This window comes from Ictidomys tridecemlineatus, chromosome 10, assembly GCF_052094955.1.
Source record: "Ictidomys tridecemlineatus isolate mIctTri1 chromosome 10, mIctTri1.hap1, whole genome shotgun sequence".
NCBI classification, from domain to species: Eukaryota; Metazoa; Chordata; class Mammalia; order Rodentia; family Sciuridae; genus Ictidomys; species Ictidomys tridecemlineatus.
The window spans coordinates 52058604-52085353 of NC_135486.1; the positions used below are offsets into that span (position 1 = coordinate 52058604).

Sequence of the window (26750 nt, forward strand, 5' to 3'; positions counted from 1 at the left end):
TCCAAGTGCTTTTAGCATCTTCTGAGTTCCTGGACCGATTTAGCATAAATCACTATTATTCTTGGAAAAAAAAAAAGAGGATTACAGGGAAGGAAGTAGATTTGTCTCTTTCCAATTATTTAGACGATTTGCTGAATATCTGGATGATTCTGAAGCCTTGAATCTTCCTCATGTAAGAGGTTGCTTTCATCCATTTACTCTTTCCAGATGCAGAAGTGAAAGAGGTATTATTGAGAAAATTAAATTCCATAGGGGGTCTCCTGCTGCCGTCTGGGACACCGCCAAATCTTGCTTATCTCACTGCCAAATTGTCAACACCAGACGGCGCTGTGTCCTCACTCCGTCGAGTACACAAAAGACTGTGGTGGTGACCCCCCTCCCACCTCGCCCACCCCCGCCAGCACAGTCCAGGGGATGCTTCCCAACACCCGCACCTCTCCTCTGCAGCAGGCGCATTTCTTTTCGCTTTTTGAGTCAGTGCGTGGACGAGAGTGTGTGGTGGTGGCGGTGGAGATGGTGGTGGCAGTGGTCGGTGTGGGTGTGTAGATCAGTGTCTCCTGATCTACACACCTGGCTCTGTGTTTGAAAAGCTGTATCTTCTGCTGGCAGCTCTATCATGGAACCCTGGATTGCTTTTTCTTCGTGACTTGAAATACATTTAAGTCAGAACGAATCGGAGGGTTATTAGGTACCAGGAGCTTCGTATCCCGTGCTCCCTTCGCCCTAGCGTTAAATGCATCCCCTAGAGGACGGCACTCAACCTTGACCCTTTGCCAACGGTGTCAGCTTAGCATGGACGCCTAGTTCGTGCTGTTCCTTGGGCGAGATTTGGGGTTCACCTGTCCGGGGAGGGCGAGGTGTGTTCATCCCACGTGGACAGCCAGCTGTCTTTGCGTTCCTCTTCTACTTTCTTCCCTTCGCCCTGTTTTTTCATTCCTTTTGAGTGATGTGTTTGGGGGGGAGAGGGGTTAAAAGGGGGGCGGGGTTGGGACCCAGCAGGGAGGGGCGTCGGAGCGCTGTCACAGAGTGTCACGCTGCCCTCCCCGCCCTCCGCCGGGGGTGTGGAGCGCGGCGGAGCGAGCTGCAGAGGGCCAGGCGTGTGGGGACGCGGGAGGGCGGAATTCTCCGGGAGTCGAGCGGCACACGGAGCCCGAAGCCGGCGGTCGCCTGTTCCTGTGCGCTGGGCGGCATCCCGGGCATCGGTAGCCCGGCTCCCGGAAAGCGTGCCTGGCCATGGAGTCCTCGCATAAAGACGCCGAGACGGCAGCAGCGGCGGCGGCGGTGGCAGCGGCAGACCCCCGGGGGGCGTCCTCGTCGAGCGGGGTGGTGGTTCAGGTCCGCGAGAAGAAGGGCCCTCTGCGCGCCGCCATCCCCTACATGCCCTTCCCCGTGGCCGTCATCTGCCTGTTCCTCAACACTTTCGTGCCAGGACTGGGTAAGACTTGGTAGCTGTGACCCCTGAGACCCGGGGCCAGCCTCAGGAGGGCGGGTGGGAAAGGGGCTGGGCGCAGCTGGAGACACTCCGGCGGCGCCCACCGACTGCAACTGCTGCGCCCGCGCTCGCCAGTCGGTGCTCCCAGTGTCCGCTAGCAGGTGGCAAAAGAGTGTGGAATGGGCACTCCGCAGGAGAGGGGGCACTCCGCAGGAGAGGTGTCACTCCCAGGTCTCCAATCCACAGGCGAGGTGACTGGGCTTGGAAGAGCTAGAAACTTTGTGAGGAACGTTGGAGATCGCGGGCGGTGGCCCCGACGGCTCCCAGGGCTCCGGGCTAGGCTCCTGTCCAGGCGTCGGGAATTCTGTCCCTCCTTTCCGTTGTGCGCACCCATTTAGCAATCCGTCTGGCTGCCTGACAGGGCCCTGGTGTCATCGATATTCTAAATATTATGCAAGCCCATTCCTTCCAGGAGAGTGATGCCAGAGCAGGAGGGGCTCTGGAGCTTACTTGGTGGCTTTTGAGGAGTTGGCGGATCTAGGGGAAGTGGAGGCAAGCAGTGTATAGGGGTCACTCTGCAACCCCCTCTGCGTTCGTGGAGAGAGAGCTCTTTAACCAGTCTCTTCCACCTCCATCCCGAGTACCAGCACCCCCGCAGGGCGCCAAGAGGATGGTGGGCGATTTTATTAGTTTGGATGCATGTGGGTTTGGACTGTATCTGGCTGGCCAAAGGTGATCCACAGCAAGCGGAGAGCGTGCCCATGTAAGTTTGTGTTGGATTCAGGCTGCCTGGAGGGGCTCTGGTGACACTGATACTCTAAATATTAAAAACAGAGGTCCATCACAGAGGTAGTGATGCAGGATGAGTAGAGGTAGAGAATGAGCCTTTTCCCTGACCCTCCTTCCCTCAACCCCAAATCTCTGCCTATACCTCCTCCCCCACCTTCAACTTGACCACTAGCCACTGATCTTGTGTGCAGAGATGTGACCCCTCTCACTGGTGCTGGGGGTGGGGGAGAGAGGCTGACATCTATTGCTTTCACCTCTGGAGAAAGCCTACCCCTTTCCGGCTAGCCAGTTGCCAGCACAAGGGTCTGAGTTCCCAAGAGCTGAGGTCAGCTCCAAGAGGTTTTGTGTTTTACTTTGGCCTTTCTCACGGCCTTGCCCTTAGCCAGCTTGAAGGGACCTCAGGGCAGTGGTCACCAAGGACATGCCCACCCACAGAGGACCTGTTCATTTTCCCCTTGTCACATATTTGTATATGTGCCCCAGGGGGCTGTGTTGCCTGAGCAGAAAGTTGAGTAGTCTTTAGTTGGGCTTCCCTCTTCAGACATGCCTTCAGCAACCTGACTTCGTCCCCTTGACCCGATTCGGTGTCATCAGACCAGCCCCTCTTGTACTTTAGAGACTGTCAGGAGGCAAGCTGATGCTAATTTAGTTGTGTCAAAAATTTCTACCTGCTGGAGTAAAAAGAGACCTCCTGTCATCTCTCTGGAGAATGTAAAGATCATAAGCATCTGATTTCTACTTTTTTTTTTTTTAAGTGGTGAAGTAAATGCCACCCTATAGGCTTTTGAGGAAACAAATGCATTGGTGCCAGATGGGAGTGGTTGCAAAAGTTCCTGTTGCCCAGGGAACCACCCCTGTGGGAGACCTGCCACAGGAGATAGCAGCTGCCCATCCATGCACCTTGCATGCCCAGCTGGGTCTCACTGGCTAGGTACCTTTTCTACCCTTAGTCTAGCTTCAATGACAGGATCCATTCAACTCAACCCTGACACGTATTCCCAGCTTCCAGCTTCAGTTCCTTCACAGTTGGCTTTGTTAGATCAGAATCCCATGGGATTTTAATTAAACACACACATGTGTACACACACAACTTTCTAAGAAGCCAGGAGAAAATAAAGGGGAAATAAGCAAACTGCAAAAGTAATGAAACAGGTGAGACATGGGTGTAAAGACTTCTGAATTTCCAGTGACTTAACCCAGGCATTCTTCCCACCCCCATTTTGCTACAGTATAGTTTCTTGGGTGCACAGGTCCTGTCTCCTGTCCACAAAGAATGTGAGCTCCCTGACCCTTGGTAGTGTTTCTTATCTGTAAGTCAGGGACACCTGTCTCTCCAGATTGTTGGGAGGATGAAATGTGATTACCTAAAGCCCAGGGTCAGGTGCATAGGAACATGACCAGAGATGGTCGGTCTATCCTGCTATTTTTGCTCTTCTGCAGAGCTGAGCCCTGTTCCCATCTGCAGGTGGGGGTTGCTGTAGCAGTGGCTGCATTGCTTCTAATCACTTCTGTTCTTTCTGCTCAACTCTCCACCTGTAGTGGGGAGACCTCAACAGATCATGCAAATCTTGCAGGTAGTTGGTGTTTTGTTTTGTTTTGTCCCCCTCTCCTGGCCCCCTCACCCCGACTACCTCTGCCTAGGAATGGTTTGAATTGGCCCCAGCTCTTGGTATTCCTCTCCTTAGCCCAGATCTTCTCCAAGTCCTCTTGCCTTATTGGAATATCCAGTGACAACTGAACATCCATGCGGTTTCTGCTCTTTGATGAAATGCTGCTCCTTTCAATGGGTTCACTCATTCATTGGGTCAACACAGACATCCACCAAATGCCAGGCAATGGGGCATATGAGAATGAATGAATCAGTCAAGATGTCCGGGACTGTTAAGGAACATTGATAAAACTTTGCTGAGTGCTATGGGGGCAGGGAACAGAGTATTTTAGCAGCAATTAATTGCTCCTGAGGGTTGGAGAGAGCACCTTCCAGAAGTAGTGGTGGGTTAGAACCTTCTGAGGAAATCTATCTATCTGCCATCCTCACTACAGTCCCATTCCCTGGGAACTATGTAGACCACTGACCCAAAGATTCCTTCATTTTTCTAGAAACTTCCTTCCTTAAAAGTCCTCTCCTTGTTTGCCAACTGGATGAGAGAATAGGCTTTTTTTTTTTTTCTCTGATGTAGGTATCTCAGGTCTACCTAGTCTTCAGGACCTTGGAGAAGCCCCATCCTTAAAATTCCCCAGATTCTTCTCTATCCAAGCAACAGTGCTTATCAGGATAATGTTCATACCATAAGAGATGTTTCCTCTCCTGAGAAGTGCATGGGAAGGAGAGGTAATTTATGGTCATCTGACTCCTCATTAGAACATGACAAACAATTTCTTAAAATGGACTATTGTGAGAGAGTGATCCCCAGCCCTGTTTATTGAAATTCTGCTGATTAAGATTATTGCCAGTATCTTCATGTCCAATAGAAGGTGTAGATGTATATTTGCCATTTTTCATGCATGTAATGAAAATTAATTGCTATACCCCAAAATGGTCATAGAATTTGTCAGTGAAGGATTATAACTGTGCTTCCATATTTAAAAATTATATCTATTGTGATTTGGAAAGACAAAAATGTTGATGACTCAGATAGGGACAGGGAAAGTGGGAAGGAGGACTGACCATTAACCACTCCATCACACTGATGCTGGCCATTAATCTACTGTTCAATATTACACAAACATTTAATCTATCCCTAATACACTGCTTACTCGTTGACACCATTAAAGTCTTGTTTCTCCAGTAAGAGCACCATAGGCTGACTCAGCTTCTATGTCTGTTTCCTTTAGGCCTGAGACTCAAACAGATGATTAATCATGCCTACCTTGTGGCATCTTTTGTATTGATGACCTTGTGTTACTGTTCTGAGAGTTCATTCTTTGCCTAGCTACATAGATTGTAAATTCCTCGAGAGCAGCAACTATTTTAAATTTCTCCTTGAAACAGTTTGCTATAAATGAATACATGTTGACAGAATTATACTCCTGGAACAGGCGTTAGAGATCATCTGGTCCAATGCCTTTCTTTTATCTATAAGTGAAGTAGGCCTGAGGATGCATGGACCAAGCAGGTTTGCCTCCTCTCAACCCTACTTCTGGAAGCCATAAAAAAGCCACCCTATGATGAAATTAACCTAAAGGGCAGTGAGTTTTCATTACAGTGGAAGGATGGTAGGTTCCAGGAAAGAGGTTCTCTGAGGATGACATGAGATGGTAATAGTCCATATAATAGAGACTATTATTGGGACACTGCGAGAAATCAAGATTTCAATAAGAAACAGAAAGAAAGCAAAACCCATAAGGCAATAAAGATAAAAAAGCTATGCAAAATCATTAAGATTCCAAGGTGAAGCAAACTGCCCAAAGAGATCAGAAGGTTATAGGTTTCAAAAAATAATAGGAAGGTGCCAAACAATAATTAAAGTGAGGAAGGATTAGGAAAATATTAGGGCTATGATACACAAGGCATATGTTTCTTCTGACAAAGGGAAAAAGGAAAGGTAGTCATAAACTTCAGGAAAACAGAAAAAACATTTTTATGAAAGGCATAACTCAAACATGAAGCAGTCCAAAATGTGGCCTGATTTGCAATAAGTGGTAGAATTTAAGGTAGATTCTTAAATGAACAGGTCTGTGTCATTGGAACAGTGGTACAGGATATGGGCTCTTTTACTCTGCAGTCAAGAACATTTGCTTAGTCATAATGATATAAACACTGCTCAGTGCTTTTCAATTTCTAAAGCCAACAGCAAACCACTGAAGACTCCTTAAGAATAGCTACAAAGGAGCATATAAAGATTTCCCACCTTGACAATGTAAAATGAAAAACACAGCTTGCAGAAGTTGGAGAATGAAAGAGGAGAGAAGTGGAATTGTGAGAGAGTAAAATTATTGTTCCCAATCATTCACTGTTCTCCCTGAAAGGGGATGATTGTGCATTCCCACCTGATGCCATATGGCTTGGCTGCCTCTTGTAGGGAGAGAATACTTCCTTCCTTGCTCATTGATAGCAGGCTTCCCATGTGACTTGCTTTGGCCTATGAAGTAGGAATAGAAGTGGCACAGGACACACTGAACTGACACTGTAAGAGGCATTGTTAGATTCTGCCATTGTTCTTTCTCCTTTTGCAAGAATAATGGCAGATCTCATAGGGGTACTATATTTCCACCTGGTTCCCAACACATCAGAAACAGGGTATAACAGGCCATGTAAATGAGAAATCCGCTTGAGTTGCTGAGATTTTGTTGTTAGCATTGTTACTGTTCCAGAATTATGTGCCAAAGCTGACTAATATGTAGAGTTAGTGTAGAGACATAAATAACCACTTCATATAAAGTGGGGAATCAAGTGATGTTGGGTATAGTTGACAAATTAATAAATAAATAGTACCAAAGTGATTGGTGAATAAACTGCACTGGTAAAATTGGGGCCATGGAACAATAGTGATGTGCTGGAAACAAAGTTGGAATGAGAGTAACATGGAGATAAGTGTGGTGTAGGCAAGCTAACTCTTAAGTGTCATAGCATAAATTCAGTAAGTGATGCTTCAAGTTGATGAAATATGAAAGAGTAAGATAAGCACACTGGAGATTAGAGAGAAACTGCAGAATTACCACTGTATTGGCATAATTGATTTTCCTCTGTCTACTGGCTCATTCCTCGAAGCATATATACCTGCTGAAATTATCTCTCATCTTTTAAAAATAGTCTTTCTTGAGCTTGCACCCCTCTTTGGTCATTGCACATTTATTCGTCCCCCCCAAGAGCAAAATTCCCTGTCTTCTCTGTTGTCTCCCGTTTCCTCTCTGTTTCTTGTGAATCCTCTCTATTCATGTTCTACCCCTATCACTCAGCTGTACTGCATTTGTGAGGGTCACCAATCTCTTCCAAGTTGCTAAAGGCTGTGGCCAATTCTCTATCTTCCTCTTTTTGGCCCTCTAGGTAGGTGTGGAGTTCTTGCTCCTTAAAATGATTTCTTCACTTGGCTTCTGTTTCCTCATATCTTGTGGCTCCTTCTCTGTTTCTCTTGCTCTTCTTAACTTGGAAATTCCCCAGCACACCATCTTCTTGACTTTGATCTTCTCTCTTCTACCGATACTTATTCCCTTGATGACCTTGACCAATCTCTGGGCTTTAAATTGCCATCTCATGATGATGCCTCCTAAATTCAGATCCTCAGCTCAGCCTTCTGCCTTGAACTCCAACTGTCTTATATCCAACTGTCTTCTTCACATCTCCTCTTAGAAACCAAAGATATCCTAGACTTGGCCAAAGTCTTGGTCTTCTTCCCCAAATCTGCCTCTCCTTCAACTTTCTTCATCTCAGTAAAATGGCATCCTTCCATTGACTTGGGACAAAAACTGGGTCTTGTCCTTGAGTCTTCTTTTTCTCACACCCTATACCCAATCTGTGAGGAAACACTCTTGGCTCTGCTTTCAAATTCTATTAATTATCTGACCACTTCTTACCACTCTGGCTCAAGCCTCCATCTTCTGAATTATTTCAATAGCTTCTTAAATGGTCTGTTTGCATTTATTGATGTCCCTTACAGTCTGTCCTCACCATATCAACCAGAGTGATCTTCGTAAAACAAAAGTGAGTCATATCATGTCACTTTTGACCCCAAATCCTCACGATTCCCATGTCACTCAGAGTAAAACTCTACACTACCATAGACCAGAATCTTCCAATAGAAATATAATCTAAATCACACATGGAATTTAAAATTTTCTAGCACTTACATTATGAAAAGTAAAAAAGAACAGGCAAAATTAACCTTAGTAATATATTTGACTTAAGGTAATATATCCAAAGTGTTATCATTTCAATACACAGCACAAAATCATTGATGGGATATTTTGTGCTTCCATTTTTGTGTAATGAGTTCTCAAAATCCAGCATGTTTTATCTACTTGCAGCACATCTCAGTTTGGATCTGTGTAATTTCAAGTGGATGTGTAAACAAAATTTGCATTTCTTCTGAGATGTGAGGCGGAAGATAACCATTAGTGGGAATGGATATGGTCAGTAAGAGATGTATGTTTTATTTCAATGAAATGTAGACAGCCTGCTCAGCAAAGGAAAATGACTTCAGTAGCATTTCTCTCTCTCTAGACGTGCTTTGTGCTCCTACTATATGCCAGGTCTGTGGCTGGAGCTGGGGTGCAGTCAAAGAAGATGAATCCCTGACTTCCAGGAGCTGACAGGCTAATGGGAAAGCAGACTCATGAACACAGATGGGGGTTTGTGCTTTCAGGGAGCATGCAATTCAGTTTGCCTGGGGCCCATGCAATTCAATCTGCAGCAGTGAGGGGATGCTTTCCTAGCAAACTTGGAAACTTGGGAAATGAGCAACAGGCTGAACAGAGTGACCTAAAGGACACTAAACTAAATGATTGCAGTTCTGTGTCAGATTCATGATGCCACAAAGCCTCATGAAAAGGGAGGTGAGCCAGGAGGAGGAGGCTTCAGGCTCATTCTGATTTCTCAGTAGCATGACTGTGAGCAGGTCGCTTATTCTGTCTGACCCTCTGTTCCTCTGTTGTAAAAATGGAAATAATAATCTCTGCTTAGATGTCTCACAAGGTCATTATGCTCTGTTAACTGCAAAACACTCCATGGTTGTAAAGTGTTATCATTATAAATTAGCATTCACGTCAATTGACAGTTGCAAAATTGCCTTTATTCCCAAGATCATTCCTGGAGTCTTTCTCAGGGTGACACCAGCGGACGGATGTGCTGTGCAACAAGCACTTCCACCTTTTTCTGCTTCTTGGTCCCACATGTCTGACAGAGCTAAGACCTGGAGTTCCTTCTGGCATCTTTGTTAGTCAGTTTTCTATTTCTATAACAAAACAAGTGAGATAATTAACTTATAAAGAGAAGAGAGGAAAGGTTAATTTTTTCTCATGGTTTTGGAGATTTCAGGCTGTGATTGATCGGTCCCATTTCTTTGAGCCTGTGGCAAGCAGGAGCATATGGCAGAGCAAAACCATTCACTTCACTGCCAGGAATCAAAAGCGGGGAAGAAGAAGGTCCCACTGTGCTCTTTGAAGGCATGTCCCCAATCACCTATGGTTCTCCCACAGGCCCCATCTCCTAAAGGTCCACAGCACCTCCCAATAGTGCCATCCTGGAGATGAAGCCTTTAACTTTGGTTTTTGGGACTCATTCAAAATCCAAACTATAGCACCTGATCAACATCACACATCTGACACATTGGAGTGAAGGGCAAGAGCCCACATTCTCTAGGTTTGGTTTAACACACTAAGTGGAAGGTTTCTACATGATCCTCTTCAAACCCTGGACCTAAGCAAGGGATGTGTCTTTGAGGGTAACTTTATAAATTGTTAAAAGGTTGTAGGGACGTTGCTGTGGTGAATCAGTGTGTATGTTTAGTGGGGTACAGAAATGTCCCCATAGGCTTTAGCAATAGTTATTTTACTATAAACATTAGAGGACAGTTCTTGTTTTTTTCCCCATAGCCTCAAGACATGTACTCACCTAATCTTGAAACCCTGTCACTTGGGGCAGTGTGGGGTGGCGGGTTCATTGTCAGCAAGGGACTTTTTTCCTTGAGAATGGAGTGCTAACCCTCCCTGGCGTAGGCTGAGTACATTTTCTCAAAGCCATGCTAGGGGAAAGCTGATAAGGGGACAATATTTTCCGAATTGAAAGGCAGAACATGGGGATTAACTATGTCTTTATTTTATGAAAGGTCTTGAATTACTTTGGGAAAAAAAGTCACTTTTCTGAACCAACTAAAAAGGCACGATACTAGGGCTGTCCTTGAACCTAAATGAGTGGAAGTTCTCTCCAGGGTCCTCTGTTTAGCCAAGCTCTTGACCAGTTCTGTTGACTGAGAAGTTTGACCCTGAGGCCAAGAATAGTTTGACTTTGCTGGTGAAGAACATTCCAAAAACTTCAACAAAAAAGAAAATGATCCAACTTTCCTAAGGCCAAGGAACTTTAGGGCCTCTTGGACCCTCTTCAATGTACAGACAAGAAAAGGGATCTCCCATTTATTCCAGGGTCTTCCCCAGAATATCACCTGCAGTTATCCCCATACCCTGGCCTTCCTGCCTGGTTTGATGTAGAGGGTCAATTCATATTTGCTGAATTAATTGCATGTTCCAGAGTAAATAAAAATCTGGGGAGGATTGTGGACAGGTCAGAGCTGGCCACCAGGACCTTCTCCTTACTGCCCTAGCCTCTCCCCATCACAATAAATGCTATTGAGAAATATTTACTATACTAGATTTTAGATATTATATTTATTCTAGATAAATATTTATATGTAAATATTTACTATACCACACAAGTCTGTCTTTGTCTGTCTGCCTATTCTCTCTCTCTCTCTCTCTCTCTCTCTCTCTCTCTCTGTCTCTCTCAGTTTTGGGGATTGAAACAGGATGGGGGAGGTGCTCTACCACTGAGCTACATCCTCATTCCTTTTTTTATTTTATTTTGACACAGGGTCTCGCTAAGTTGCTTAGGTCCTCCCTAAGTTGATGAGGCTGTCCTGGGACTTGAGATCCTCCTGCCTCAGCCTCCCCAGCCTCTGGGATTGCAGGCATGGGTCACCATAGCTGAATCACAAGTCTCTCTTTCAAATTGTACAACTGGGTGGTCTTTAGTAAATTTGCAGCTTTTTGCTCATTCCACAGCCCTCATGGCAATCTCACTATTGGACCACTTCTCTTTCAGAACCTCATAAGCTTCCTGCAACAAGAACTCCTTAGAACAGGTGCTCTTGAGGAAGAGGGGTTGGTTGGAGACCCCTAGCCTTGCTCTTTCAGAGTTCTACAGGGGCAGGTTCCCCATCTCAGAAGATGAGGCCCACCTTGATGCTCCAGGTAGACCAAAAGAGTCCAGAGGCAAGGGAACACTTTAGGCATATCATGTTTTACAAAGAAGCATCTTTGTAAAACACTCCATTGGGACATTCTCTCAATGGAAATGGAATAGCCTGGTGCCAGTGGCATCAGCTGGATGGCAGGTGTGACCATGGGAAGGCAGCCACTTTCTCTGGGAAAAAATGGACTCTCTGGTTCTGGTCAGGGGTGTAGCGCTGGTCTGTGAAATGTCACTCTTGGGGCAAATTGCTGACAGATTCTCCAATAGCCATTAGATGGAAATGGAACTTCCCAGGTTGTACCGGGGGGTGGCTGTGGTATTACCTTACCATGCCAATAGAATTTCTATGTTAGCAGATTAAGCACATCTCTGTTCATATCTCAGCTCTGATCATTGCCTTCTATTCTGAGCACTTCAGTAGCTCCCCGCTGTCCACTGAACTAAGTTCCTATTCCACATTGGACCCCTCAGGGTCTAGTGAATGTCACCTGTATCTTCCCTCCCTTTATTTATTTATGCATATTGCTCCTGCTCTACTTCCTGCCTGGAACACCTTCCCCGCCATCACAGTCTAACTCCTATGTACCCCTCATGGTATATTTCAAATGCCCTCAAATGCCTTTCTTCACCACTCCAGTGAGGTGGGCTCCTCCTTCCTGGAAAGATCGAGTCACTTAGAATGGACATTTCTCTTGCTCTGTCTTAAATTCTGGTTCTTTTGTGGTTGCCTTAATCCTCTTGTGTGAAATCCTCTCCTTCAGGGTGAATGCTGTGGTTTACTTATCTTCTACCTCTCATAGCACCTGCTGCTCTTCCAGCGAGTATTTGTTAAACTGAAGACACATATACATTCTATTAGTTGGAACAATGGAGTCAAGAGCAGATCTGCTATTGTATCGAAGCATCCTCCAAAGGCCTAAGTGTTCAAGGTTTGGTGATGGAACCTTTCAGAGAAGGAGCCCAAGGGGAGGAAGTTAGGTTATTGGGGGCATGACCTAGAAGGGGATATTGGGACCCCGGTACCATCCTCCCTCTTGGCTTTCTGGCCACCATGAAGTGAGCAGCTTTTCCCCACACATGTTTCCCATCATGATGTGCTGCCTCAGCACAGGCTCCCAAACAACTGAGCCAACCAGCCATGGCCTGAAACCTCCGAAGCTGTGAACCAAAATTAACCTTTCCTACTTTTAAGTTAATTTTGTCAGGTATTTTGTCATACAACAGAAAGCTGACTCACATAAGGTCCTTGCTCCTTTAGCCCAGTGCTATCTTACTCAAGTGGCACAGCTTCCATGTCACTTCTTAGCTTGCCTATCTTAGAAGGAAGTAGAGTCAGGATCCTCAGGGCTCCACACAGGATAGGGGTAGCAGGGAGCATATTGTATGACAGCATGCATGTCTCTGAGGAGTCCTTGGTGCCCTAATCCCTCAGGGCAGGAACATGGACCAGAGCAGAGGTTTGAACTGTTATATCTCTGGGACAGGCAGCCTGCTCTGTTGGAGACTCACTGGAGCAGTTATGATGTAACTGAATAGGCCCACAAGCCATAATTACTTTAAATAATTACATAATTATTTAAGGTCCTGTCACTAATGATAGATAGGTGTCAGGGGAATGATGGAGGTGACCAATCTTAGCAATTCTTCTTAATAATTAAGGGCTCTAACCATCAAATGTAAATCTAGGGGAAGAGGTTTTTGAGGAACAGGATATTTATTTATATTATCTTAAAATATCTCTCATTGGAATACTTATAACTTGCAAAGGGGAAAATCAGAGCGGAGAGACCATTGGCACCTTGACTGGGTGAACAAAATTTAGATGCCCTAAGCCTTCAAAAAAAAATCATGCTACATGAAAGAAGCCATCACACAACCCACATACTATGTGATTTTATTGATATGAAATGTCCACAGTGGGCAAATCCAGAAAGACAGAAAGCAGTTGCTGGGGAATGGTCCTGGGGTGGGAGGATGAGGAGTGACTGCCACTGTCTTGGGTGATGAAAACATTCTAGATGTTCTAACGTCGATAACGGTGATGGTCGCAAAACTCTGAGTATACTAAAAGCCACTGAATTATTGAATGGAATGAATTTTAGGATATGTGAATGATATCTCAATAAAGTCATTAAAAATTAACATCATCGAAAATGGACAGACAGATGTCTTCTGCCTCCTGATGTGATATCCTGAGAGGGACACATCAATTTTTTAGTGTTCCCGCTAGTGGTAATAACTTGAACTTATTCATGTGAAAACATCAGGCAAACCCAAATTGAGGGACATTCTACAAAAAGCTTGTCCTGTAGTCTTCAAAAATATCATTGTCATGAAAGGTTGAAGGGGACAAGAACATGACAACTATATACAAAAACATGATTTTGAATTGGAACCTGTGGGAAGGGGAAGAGGATACCAAGAAGGGCATTCTTGCGACAATTGATAAGATTGGACTATGGACTCATTTTTACCTAATCTAAATAAAAAACACTTTGTGGAGGTGCCAGGGATTGAACTTAGGGCCACTCAATCACTGACCCACATCCCCAGCCCTATTTTGTACTTTATTTAGAGACAGGGTCTCACTGAGTTGCTTAGCACCTCACTTTTGCTGAGGTGCTTTGTACTTGGGATTCTCCTGCCTCAGCTTCCTGAATAGCTGGGATTACAAGTGTGCACCACGGCATGGAGCTTACATAAAGTATTTTATTAATATTAAGCTTCCTGAGTTTAATAACTATACTGTAAACATATAAAAGAATATCTTAGATAGGAATTCTGGCAATAATGGCTAAAGAAAAAATTATGTAACATTCCAGAAGGCACTAAAAGGAAACAATTTTCTTAACAGTTTACATTATCTTGAAGAGAATTATTAAATATGATGAAAAGGAAAGGTGAAAGTAAACAAACAGATCTGTTAATCTCCTTTTTTGTTCACATGTTAAAACAATCCTCAACAGGAAATACACACTGAAGTATTAAGGAATAAAGGGTCATCATGTCAGCAACTTATTCACAAATGGTTTGGGGAGGGGAGAGAATATAAATAGAGAGAATGTTGTGGAAAATGTAGTGAAATGTTAGAAACTGATAATCTGGGGCTGAGTTTGTGGCTCAGTAGTAGAGTACCTGCCTCACATGTGTGAGGCACTGGGTTCAATCCTCAGCACCACATAAAAATAAATAAATAAAATAAAGGTATTGTGTCCATCTACTATATATATATATAATAAAAAAGAAAAGAAACTGATAATCTGAAGAGTAGACATTTCTCTGCATGATTCTTGCAAATTTTTTGCCAAGCTTGAAATTATTTTAAAATAAAAAAATTTAAAAATATAGGTAACTAAAAGCCAAACTAAATACTCATGACATAGTAATTGCCCAGAAATCCAAATTACTGTACCCTAAGTCAGTCACATCTTCTTTCACTTAAGGTCTACCAGCTCTAACTAAATCATGAGCCATCTGGGAGGCTACAGGAAGAAAGATATGGCACAAGGAGGCATTAATTTGCAAGGCCAAGGTCTCCAAAGGAAATTTTGGACCCCTATCATTAAAACCCTAAGGGCGCAACAAGTTTACTGCAGCCATTTGGGAATCTGAGGTGTTCCTCGGCTCCATCAGCATATGCTTGATTATAACTGAAATTAGCTTCCCAGGAGGCCAAGGCCAGAGCACACAGCTGGATTCCCTTCAGTGGCCCATGGGGTCTAACAGGCTGTATTTGTAGCCTTCCTTTGGGGCCAGCCAGGAATCTGAGTGCTTCAGCCAGAGCTGGAGCATATCCCAATGCTACAAAGCTATTTTGGAGAAGTCTGTATTTTCTTAGTTATTCCTCTTTTTGACATCGCAGTTGGGGTCCAAGAACCATTCACAGAACTCAAAGAAACCACTTCAAACCATCAACCAATATCTGTGCCATGCATACCAAGACTGGGCATGGGAGAGCTGCCCCCTAGTCTTGGCTGCTCTGAGGGGTCATGTGGGTGAAACATGCAAGTGGAATCCTTCCAGGAATCATCCTGTGGCCTGACTCAGAAGGGAAAAAAGTAAACATAACCATCTTAGGACTAAACAGCTGGGGTTCTGAGGCCCAAGGCAGAAAGGGTAGCAACCCCAACTCACCCATGCTCCCAGGTTGGCCTTGGCCAAAAGGCTTGGGTAGCCTTAAGTCTGACTCCTAATGGCTGGACTCTAAGACCGACACATTTTGAGAAAAGGAGCCTTGGTGCTTGGGAATTGATGTGGGCTAAAGAAAAAGCAAACAGAAAATCTGTGGGGTCTGGCAAGATACTCAACTGCTTGGGCCCACTCTTGGGACTACTGTGTGGCTTATTTTTCTTTTAATTTCTCATCTGAGCCCAATACAGCTTATGTCTCAGGATGGTTGCAAACTCCATATGTGGGTTCCCCTGAGGACTTGAAAGCAGAGTCTACCCCGTGTCAGTATGCAGGTACTCAGGAAATGCTTGGACAATCACCAAAGCCCTCCTCGAACGTAGACACAGGGGAGAGAGTGAGTGAATGATTATGTTGCCACAGGGTTGTTTCTATCCCCCCATTTCATATTTTAGGGGGTCCCCACCAACCATCACAGACCTTGGGGCATTGGCACTACTACCATTCATGAGGGGAATTGCAAGTGATTCTTAACATATATCTGAAGGCAATTCACCTATGTTCTGAAGATAGTCAACGTTCTAAAGGGAGATAGGGTGATGGAGAGAATATGCATTAAAATCAAGCATCTGCTCCTCAGGATTATCTGGTCTGCCAACTATACACCTTTTTTGTCTTTCTCCAAAGTGTGGCCCAGTGCAGTGCACCCAGTAGTATCCCTGCCATACTTACTGACTGATCATGGACTGGGAAGTGTGCCTCTTCCTCAAGGAGACTGTGGCCTCCTTGGATTGAATTCTGGAATCCTGGCTTCCAGCTCCAGTACTGTCGTAACTGCACCTGAGAGTGTTCATTTGTCTGTACCTTGGCTCTACTTGGAGCTTATTTGAAACAGAGTGGTTATTATTCTTGCTTCTTTGTTTGTGCTGAGGAAATAAAATCAGAGCTAGATGCACCTTGACATAGGAAGTGTGTGAAGGTAGGCTCTAGCTTCTTTTCCTGCTGATGGGAAATGGAGATCCACATCCTGATCCATCCCATTGAACAGGTGACAAGTCTTGTCCTTGAAGAGGTGGGCAAGAAAAGAGAACTGGAGCTTGGGTTAGTTGGCTCCCACTTCCTTGTCAGTTATCTATCATTTCTGGTCTGCTCTGGACCCAAAGAGCTGACTTCTATGACTTGAATCACTGGCTCCCTGGACCTCCTCATTTCCTGTCTATAAGCATGGCTTCCATTCTGCAGCCCGGACCAATATCCCAGGGCCAGCACTCTCCAGACTCAGTCAACCACACCCTTCCCTCTGGATGCCCATGCTCAGGCCCAGGCAAGGCAATGGTCTCCTGATGCTGCTAATCACAAGCATTTCAAGGGTGAAAGCCTTTGGTTCCTGCTGGAAGCCCCTGGGGCACAGAGAAGATTGTTTCTGGCACCCCCCAGTGGACTGTGAGATCGTGAACCTCCAGCCTTTGCACCTCACTGACTACCCCGCACCCCTCCCTCTCGTTTTCCTGAAAAAGTCGGTTTCAAACATAGTCTTCCTGGAAGCTCTGGAACACCTGGTACATGAAGCCAGAGTGCGCTGTCATCTGAAAAGCATAGAAGTCCACAAATGGCTCTTGGAGCTGAGGAGATGTAGGTTGGGGGAGGGGACAAATCCAGAGGTGGGTGAAGTTTGAGAAGGGGCCAGGTGGGATTCCTCACCCCCAGCTCTTCCTCGGATAGCTCTGGACCCTGGAATGTGGCTCACAGATTTCTGGTCTGTCCCCTCTTGTCCTGAGGACTCCCCAGTGGCATAATCCAGGCTTCTGCCCCTTCTCATCTCAGATGGCTAGAAGCTTTGGTACCCCCCAGGAATTCTATTTCCTGCTCTTTCTTGAAGCCCTCATTCTGGAAGATGCAACATCAGCCTAGTTTGTTGCTTGTGTTTAGACCTAACCATCTACTCCTCCTTGCTCTTCATGCCACAGGGAAAAGCTGTTGAAAGTAAATCGTCTGTTAGTCCAGCGTAGTCTCCACTCCCTGTATTTATCATTTCTCCCCCTCCTCCCTTCTGTTCCCCCCCACCCCCGTAAAGCCTGAGACCAACTAACGAATGAAATCATCAGTTGCATGGTTTGATTTTTCTTCCTGCTCTCACAAAAAGAACCTCCACTGTTTGCATTGTTAAAGCCCCCAATGATTCCTTGTTATGAGAAGAGTCATCAAAATACGCCTATTACATTTTAAATTTTACAAAAGACACCAAAAATTAGCGCATCATCTGCTTAAAAGATCCCCTTTGATAGCCATAACAATTACATATTTTAAAAGCAAAAAAGGTTCTGGTTGGTACTTCTGATTCTGTGCCCCCCTCCTCCCTGTGTGATTTGTGTACAGACTTCTGAGAAGTAGGTTTGTAATAGAGATTCAGCCAGGCTAAATCACAGCAGCAGAAGCTTATGCAACTGCTAAAAACCTATGAGTTAAAAATGGAATAGTCTTGCAGAGTGGGGAAGGTAATAATATCAGTGATGTGAAAATAGAAAGTAAGAAATTAGTATTTCAGTGGTTCAGGTGTCTTACCCACATTTTTCTGCACCAGAAGATCTTGGAGTCATTTCCCAGCATAAATCCAAAGTTCAACCTCTTATTAGAAAAATCAAACTTTGCTTTCAAAGACTCAACCCTCTGCCCTCAATTAATCCACAGACAGGAGTCTTTTTTTTTTTTTTTTTTTTTTTTTTTACTGGCTTCTTTGCCATCGAACACATTTTGTGTTTGTTAGAATCTCTGTGTTCACTAATGCCCATAAAGGAACAGATTTTAGGTTTTTATAAGTGGGTTTTGTTAATTTGCTATTTTAAAAATACTTGTGAGACCTTTACAGTTGCCATGGCGATATAATTTCCATAAACATGATTTTTGTGGGGATTTTTGCACATTGAAGGATGAGGTTGATATGCAGTGTTGGGGGGAAAGTAGGTGGTGAATTTGGCAGCCACCTCATGGCTCCTTCCCTCAAATGCTGTAAATAAATTCCAAGAATTCATATTATGGCAGGGCCATGGGTCTCCAAGCACCGCTAGTGACACAAGAGACTTCTAGAAAGTGAACTGATCAACTCAGAAGGAGACGAGCCTGTTCTTGAAAAGAAGCCCGGTGAGGTACAGGGTTCTCTGTGAATCAATGGTCCTCTCCAGGTCAGATGGGCCTGCAGTCTCTCCCCAAATCTCTTGGTTTCAAGAAGCCTTTGCAGACTAGATATCTTGCAGCCATTCAAGGGGTGGTGAGGAGTCTGAGTGCCCTTTTTTTCTCTTTCAAGCAGATTCAGGCAAAAGTCTCACTGAATGTACAATACTGCTAAAATTCGGAACATTTGCAATGGAAAATAATGGGAAGTAAATACACAACATTCATTAGCTGTTAAGCAAAACAAGAAAACATTAAATAAGAAGTCTTTTTATATTCATCTTGAATATCAACGGGTGAGGAAAAGTAGATTTAATTAGAAGAAGAGGTAGATGGTCCCAATGGCACTAAATGACATTGTTTTTATCAATGTTGTGAGGCATTTGTTTTGGCTCACAAACAGGAGCTTACCATTAAACTTTATTTCCCAGGGAACAAACTATACTAAGAGTTGGTGGGAGAGGCAGAGCAAATAAGAGAGAATTTTCTAATCACTAAAAACCACTTTGGAAAAGAAATAACATATACAAAGAATCAAAAGTGGGAAGTGTGTCCACATGATCCCACCCAGGGCTCTCTAGGAAGTAGGTCAGGATTTGGTGACAGGCACTTCCTAATTGAGCACCTGGGTTTAGCCAAGGGTTTGAATCATACAGAATTATGAATCATAAGGAATTATGAATTACTAGAAAGCCATTGTGTTAACTGACATTATTTATGTACTTTTGGAAATGTGAACAGGGGGCCACCCAGAGGAGGTGGCAGACAGTGTCTGGCCAAGTGCTGATTACCATGGCTTGGAAGCCAAACGTGAGATAAGAGGAGAGGTCATGTGGGTGCCCCATGTATGCTCATGTGAACCTGCATGTGTATCTTCTGTGCCTAGATCAGTGCACGTTCAGAAGTTTGCACGAGGTAGAAAGATGCAGGGCACCAGCCCCAAGACGCATGGTTTCATCCTTCACACCAAGGGAAAGGCCCAAGGACTGTCCCATCTCCAGACTTTGCAGACTCTGCAACGACAGCTGGCAGCTGCTTCCACTTGAGATTTGTTAAGCACAGTTTTTGAAAAAGAGTGATGAACGAAGGCGCCAGGCAACATTCTGTGCTTCCAGAGCAGCGAGGGACAAATCTCAGTTGAGGGTGCTCCAGGCTGTGGGTTTCTCCAAGGGTTCAAGGTGACAAGGTGGGCATATTTGCAGGCAGTGGCTCCCCTGCCTGAGTTCTGGGGACCCGCTGACATGCCTTCCCCCAGCTAGCTCTGCTACCAACCCAGGGCGGGGCAACTTGTTCAGGGCCTGCCTGAGCTGCCCAGGGGACTTCCCAGGCAATTTTTGTTTGCTCAGAAATAGCCTGCAGGAATTTGGCAGCAACAGCCACAGGAACGTGGCTCCCCTCCCATCCAGGGTGGAAGTTGGAACCAGAGTGCTGCAGCAGCACAGCTCCAGCCTCTTTCCTCAACACACATTTAATTAAAAAAAAAATTTTTTTTAAAGCATCAGTTGCAGGCAGCTTGGCTGGGGCTGGTGGGTGGCCAGGAGAGGAAAGGAGCTTATTGAGGAAGGAACACACACTTGGGACTGGCTGATGCCACACTGCTTGCTGCCCACTCTGAGTGCCGCTGCCCAGCTGTGGGGAGGAGTAGCAAGTCCCCTGTGTTTGGATTTCCAAGGTGTGAAATGCAGTGGGGAGCTTCACCCAGGGGCATTGCCCTCTGAAGTGCACCTCTGCCCCTGCTGGGGTGTGTGTGTGTGTGTGTGTGTGTGTAGATGCATATGCTTCCCCAAAGCCTGAAGATCTTTTTTTGTTTGTTTTTTGGATACGTTTCTTTTTTAGCTGAAAGAATACTCCCTAGATCCCACTCTGCCAATGTTAGGCTGTATGACTTTGGGGAAGTGACTTACTGCTCTGTGCCAAGTTTCTTCATCTGAAAAATGGGCATACTGATAGTACCCATCTCATCAGACTTGGTCGAAGATGAAATGAGTTATTCCATATCCAGTCCAAGAACAGAGCTTTGCACATAGGATTAAATAGGATTTTTGTTATTATCCTTGGGATTTCACTGTGTTAAAGCCAGCCCTCTCTACCTGATGCCCCAGTCTAGCTCTCAGAGCCCTGATGCCATGTGGACCCACTAGACTGAGCCCATCAAGTGGAGGACAGGTCTTCACTCAGCTCTGTACCTCCAAGCCTGGTAGCAGGTGCTCAGTTATTTTAGAGAAAAGTAACAAGCCAGGGACATGGTTGATGTGGTCTTAAACTGTGGTTCTCAGGGTGCATCAGAATCCCCTGAGAAGCTTAGCAAAACTCCCACCCACAGAGAGGCTGATTTAGTATAAGTAGGTGTTATGGTTTGGGTATGAGCTCCTGTGTGAATGCAGGAGTATTCAGAGGTACAATGATTGCATTGTGAGAACTGTAATCTAATCAGGCCGTCCTGGCTTGAATGGACTAGCTAAGTGGTAACAGTAGCCAGATGCGGTGTGGTGGGAGGAGATGGATCACTGAGGATGTGTTCTGGAAAGGTTCCTCTTCCCCAAGGCCCCTCTCCCCTTATTTTCTCTCTCTCTCTCTGAGGCACCATGTCCTGATTCCCTTTGCCATACTCTGCCCCCATGATGTGCTGCCTCACCTTGGGCGAAGCGCAATGGAGTTGGCCCACCATGGACTACACCTTTGAAATTGTGAATCAAAATAACCTTTTCCTCCTCTAAATTATCATTGTCAGGAATTTTGGTCTCAGCAAGGAAAATGACCAACAAAGAGTGGGGTGGGGCTGGGGAACTTACATTGTCTGGCAAGCACCCCATTTGAAGAACACTCCTCAGCCTAAGAGGTTCTCAAAACCAGAGGCTGGCGGAAGAACCAGGGTGACCTCTTCAGGCAGAATCCTGGCTGCCTGGCCCTTGTTTGTCTTTGGGCAGGGTCCCCTACTGGAGCTCTGGCCTGAATGGTCTGGTAGAATCACCAGGAAGACTGGAGCCCTCCAGGGCTGAATTTGGTTTAAAGTGTGTTTAATTGGTCAATGGTTGCATTTGGTTTGAAGTGTGTTTAATTTGAAGCTCCTCTTCAGCGAATGGTGAGGTCAGTGTCCTTAGAGATACTAAAAGCAGCCTGCAGGATAGTGCAGCAACTCACCAGTCCCTCCAGGGGCCTGCTGCACATCAGGACCCTTCTGGTCCTCCAGGCTGGGCCTGTTCTACTCCCTCCCCACCCCACACACCCCTGCTTGATGTTTGCTGGTGGCTTTGACTACAACAGTGTCCTTTCTGCCCTAAGCCATCACCCCAGTGTGGAACGTGTTTCCTCTGTTCAGGTAATTGGAATGGGACTTGGATTTTCTTGAGGTTCAAAATGTGGCCTTTGGTGAGCAGTTGTTAGAATAACCCAAGTGGCCCAGGAAAAGACGACGGTGGAGTAGAGTGAGGAGGAATGTGCTTTTGTGGAGCTGTGTTTAAAGATACCTCTGGGATTTGTTTCTTAGCAACAGGACTTCATCCAAAGCACACTGGCAATGTCAGAACATCCAACAATGCCTGATGCCTGCAAGTGCCATGTAAAATAAAAGAAAAGCCTACCGAGCTGGAGAGGAGAGCCTGAGCAGATGGAGTTGCCATGGGTTTAGACTAGGGAACATCAGGGTCAGACTAGTTCCAACCCCGCGGAGGGCAGGCTGACCCCTAGGCATGACTCCTCAGCATTCTCACCAGGTCCAGCTTTCCTCCTTGGAGCATCACATTGGACTCTCCTCTCAGGCTTCCCACCTTCCCTACCCCCTAGGGGGCCCAGCATCCTAATAGCCTGGGTGAAGCTATTAGAGACCTAAATCCAGAGGTTCTTAACTTTGTTTTGGTGCCATTGGACCCTTTAGCAGTCTGGACCCCTTCTCAGATTTGTCTATTTTTTAAATGTATTTAAAAATATATTTAATACACAGACTTCCAAAAACATCCCAATGATGTTAAAAAAACAGTTATTAAAATATTAAATTTATACATAGAAGTACTGTAAGGGTGCATTAAATACCAAGATCCAGCATCAGGTCTAATGAATACTATAACTTTGAGATCGTGGTGTCAATGATAGTTTGAGAAATCAACTTCACACCTGCAGTGGGGTGTGGAAATGTCTGTGATTTCTGTCGGTGATGAAGACCAGGTTCTGCTCATGTGGCCGAGGTTGCTGCCTGCATTTGAAATGAAAGGGAATGCTAAAATTGAGTTCAGCATTAGTGAAGATTAAGATGTCGTTGTTTTTCAGTGTCAGGTCCTGGATGTGTGTGTGTGGGGGGGGTGGAATAGATGGGCCAGGGAAGCCTCCTGAGTTACCTAGTCTCTGTATCAGCCATGGGGCAGCATTCCTGGGACCCAAGCATAAATTCCCCAAGCTCTGGGCAAATGCTGAGCACCTTCCCAGTGCTTCTGTCTTGGCAGGAAAGTTGTGGGGTCCATGGCACTGGCACAACTTTCAATGACTTTTTTTCTGTCTTACAGATCAGGGCACAAAAAGAGCTGAAGAAACCTTGGGGAAACACTCAATCCAAGCTTCCCATTTTATAGATGTGGATACTGGGACTGAGGGAAAGAGCAACTCTCAAGGCCATAGGGCTGAACCAGGGCTGGAATCTAGGGCTCCTGAGCCCAATCCCTGAGCAGGATTAGGGGGAAGTCATGCCTTACGCTGTGGGGAGCCACGGGGATGAAGATGAGTTTACACCTATTGCAAGTTATGGGTTTGACTTGTTGCTGTCCTTGTTTTAATGCAGCTATCCAGAGAGTCAGCCCCATATTCCCGGTGCTGTTTCCTGAGTGGGTCTCATACTAGTGATCTGGATCCCTGCATAAGTTAATTGCAACTTCCAACAGGTTTTCCAAAGAAGTACATTAGTCCTGCCGTCCCTGACTCTGCCCTTTCTAACCTCAGCCAGGTCAGTTAAGCTTCTTCAGGCTTAATGAACCTGATGTTAAATGAAATCCGTTACACAGGCTTGTTGCCATAAAGGAGTTAATACACATAGAGCATTTGTGACAGATGGTGATGGGTTAGTCACAAATCTCTCCATTAAAAATGTCAGGAAACCAACTCAGCTGGTTTGAACAGAAGAGAGGATTTGTTGGTTCATAGAAGAGTGAAGTCTAGAGCATAATGGATTTCAGGCCTTGATGGATCTAGTTGCTCAAAGATATCCTCATGGCTCATTTCTTTTTTCAGCTCTTAGCCCTGCTTCCATTAATCTGTTTGTTCTTAGGTGGACTTTTTCTGCACAGTAACTCTCAGGTGCTCCATGGTGACAATGTCTTTGAAACTGGCAATTTCAGTGAAAAAAAAAAAAAAGAGGCTTCTTAAAAAAAAAAAAACTTTATTATTATTTTTGTAATTTAAAAAATTTTCAGTGCAAGGAATTGAACCCAGAGCATCTGGCATGATAGATAAGCAGCTGGACCACTGAGTCATTTAAGAAATATTTTTAAAATAAAAATTGTTTTATATGTAATATATAAATAAATGGGGTTACCAATCAGAGAGGAAAATGGAGGATGACAGTGAAGTCATATCCATGTAAGAGTGACCCTTTCATTAATGGCATGTCATGTTAATATGTTAATCTGCTTGACTGAAGTATTGGTTATCATTACATATCTGTGTATATGTGAAATGAGTCATCAGACAAATCCATACATGAGATGGCTACTACAGTAAAGTTACTTAGCTCATTCATCATCTCCTACGTTTTTGTGTCCACAGTGAAAATGCCTGAAATTTACCCTCAGCAAATTTCTAGGATACCACACAGCATTTCCAACTATAGTCCCATGCTCTAGAACTCATCATCCTACATAACTAAAGCTTTGTGCCCTTTGACTAGCTTCCCATTTCCCCTACCTCCCTGCCCCTTGATAACCATCTTTCTATTTTCTGTATTTGACTTTTTAGATTCTACATATAGGTGAGAACATGTATTTTGCAGTATTTTTCCTTCCGTCTGATTCATGTCACTTAGCATAATTTCCTCCAGATTCAGCCATGTTTGCAAAAATGGCAGGATTTCCTTCAACGGGGAGGGATGTTTCCCCCCTGGTTGCCTAGCAAAATTTCCTTGAATCAAATCTCATTGGTTAGGCTTGAATCATGTGACCATCTGTGAACCAATCATGTGCCCTGGGGGAATGAGATGCTTGGCTTAGCCAGATCTATGTCATGTGACTACCTTAGGAATTGAGGGTCAAGTTCAGTCCCACTCAAACCCCATGGCCTGAGCATAGGGAAGAGGATGCCGAGAGAAGTTTTGGGCACAGCTTTTTAGAAGGGGGAGTACTAGTGTGAGGTAGGCAAAAATAACAGGTGACCAGAGCTGACGAGGGATATGGCGACTTCACATAAACATTCGCATCTAAGGCTGAGAGTGGGAATCTTGTCAACTCCCAGAATGGAAAGGGCTTTGCAAGGTGGATTAAAAGGGACTGCAACTAGACTGAAGACTAAGAAAATAGACACCACGTTAGAGAGATTGCCTCTGCTATGAACCCAGAGGCTGGGTAGAGGAATTTCCTTGGGGAACTTTTCACTTTGGGAGGTATAATTTGGCCTACAGGTCTGCTTCCTGTCTATCTAATCATTTCGTCACATGAACAGGCTTTACAGGGAGATGGTGGTGGGGCCCTCCAAAATGTATTTTGTAGTTGGGATGTCTAAATGTCACCAAGGCTGTAGCCAAGCTGGGGATGTGATAGGAACCTTGAAACCCAGAAAAACTGGGAGACTGTCTCTTGCAGGAAACAAACTAGAGATATAGATCAAAGCATCAGGCTGAGGTACAGGGGACCCCAGGGCCACAAGTCTCACTGCCTCCCTCCCTCAAGGGAAGGCCTGCTCTGCACTTATGGGGGACAAGTGAATGGAGCAGGTGTGGATCCTTACCCCCATCTCATCATGAGTTTCAGGCAGTGCCAAGAGGGTGTCCAGCATCCAGGTGACCACACAGGTCTGGATCACATGCCTGAGCTCCTTGCTCTTGGTGCTGCCTGATTGTCCAGGAACTGTGTGTGTGTTAGGACCAGGCATCTGAAGTGGGTACAATGAACATCACCCTTTCTAGCAGGAGGAGGACCCCAGAGACCTCAAAGAGCCTAATGGCCTGCCCAACATTAAAGAGAGGCATAGCCAGCTGAACTCAGGCAGCCTGGCTCTGGGAGCAATGGCTTGACTTCTGCCCTTCACCTCCTCCCTCACAAATTCTGTCCATCTGAGAGGATTTTGAGAACCAAAGGAGGCCTGCATGGCACAGGACCTACGTAGAGTATGCACTTGATAAAATTGAGCATTGTTGTATGGCCCTGTAGCACAGGTACTATGGGGGTACCCAGTAAAGTGGGATCAGAAAAATTGGGGATCACCTCTCACTGGGGGATAAGTGTTCCCAGAAAGTCACTTTGGCCTGGACTGGGGCTCCAACAGGCCTCCCTCCAGTCCCCATGTCTGCAGAACTCTCAGGGCTGGGGAGGTAGAAGAAGAGGTGGTACAGGAGGTGGTGAGCCAGGTCCCTGCGCTGAGCAGCTCAGCCCAATTGGTTGTAGGGAGCTGAGTTGGGGGTGGTTGAGTGGCAGCTGGAAAGTTTGGGATCAAGTGGGTGAGAAAATGGACGGAAGGGCCAACCTCTCAAACCACACGGCCTGAGCATAGGGGAGAGGACATCATGGGAAGTTATAGGCACTGCTTTTTAGAAGAGGGAGTACTAGTGTGATGTAGGCAAAAATAACAGGTGACCAGAGCTGACCAGGGACAGTCCTTGTCAGGGAAAACCAGAAGGTGCTTCTTGGTGTCGGTATGAAGACAAGATTTTCCAAAGTGCCATTTCTAAGAGGGAAAACGAAGCAATCGTTTCTACAGAAACCACAAACTATACCCCACCATCCATCTTTCAGTTCCTTTTAGGCACACTGGAGCCTGCAGTGGCTGATTTGAACCATCAAAACATTAAAGGAAATACACCCTGAATGCATATTCTGCCTTTCACTTTTGCCATCTTCTTGCCCTAATAGGAAATGTCTGCTAGTGAGTTCTCCCCAGAGTCTGCTTTGGCATCTGGCCAGGGGCCGAGTCCTGCCTTCTCCTCCCAGGAGCTGCCTGCTTGGTCATTTTCCTGCTTGTTTAAAGTGCTGGAAAAGGAATGTGCTGCCGTGGGTTGCAGAGTCCCAGTTAAATCTCCCTCCACATAATGAGTTCTGCTCTGAGAAATCCATCGGTCCCACAGAAGCTACCCTGTCTGACCCTGTAATCCCCTCCTTGGCTCAGTAGTCAGACGGAGATCTCCAGAAAGGGACACAGCAG

The 26750-nt window shown here is 45.4% G+C and overlaps 1 protein-coding gene across 1 annotated transcript in view; it reads left to right on the plus strand.

The window, feature by feature from the left end:
- Nucleotides 1-1024: 1024 nt before the first annotated feature.
- Stum (stum, mechanosensory transduction mediator homolog) overlaps nucleotides 1025-26750 on the plus strand; it is a 71314-nt gene continuing 45588 nt past the window's right edge. The window contains exon 1 of the mRNA XM_040277342.2: nucleotides 1025-1435. Coding sequence (XP_040133276.1) covers nucleotides 1234-1435 — 202 coding nt within the window. The 5' untranslated portion in view covers nucleotides 1025-1233. The remainder of the gene's footprint in view (nucleotides 1436-26750) is intronic.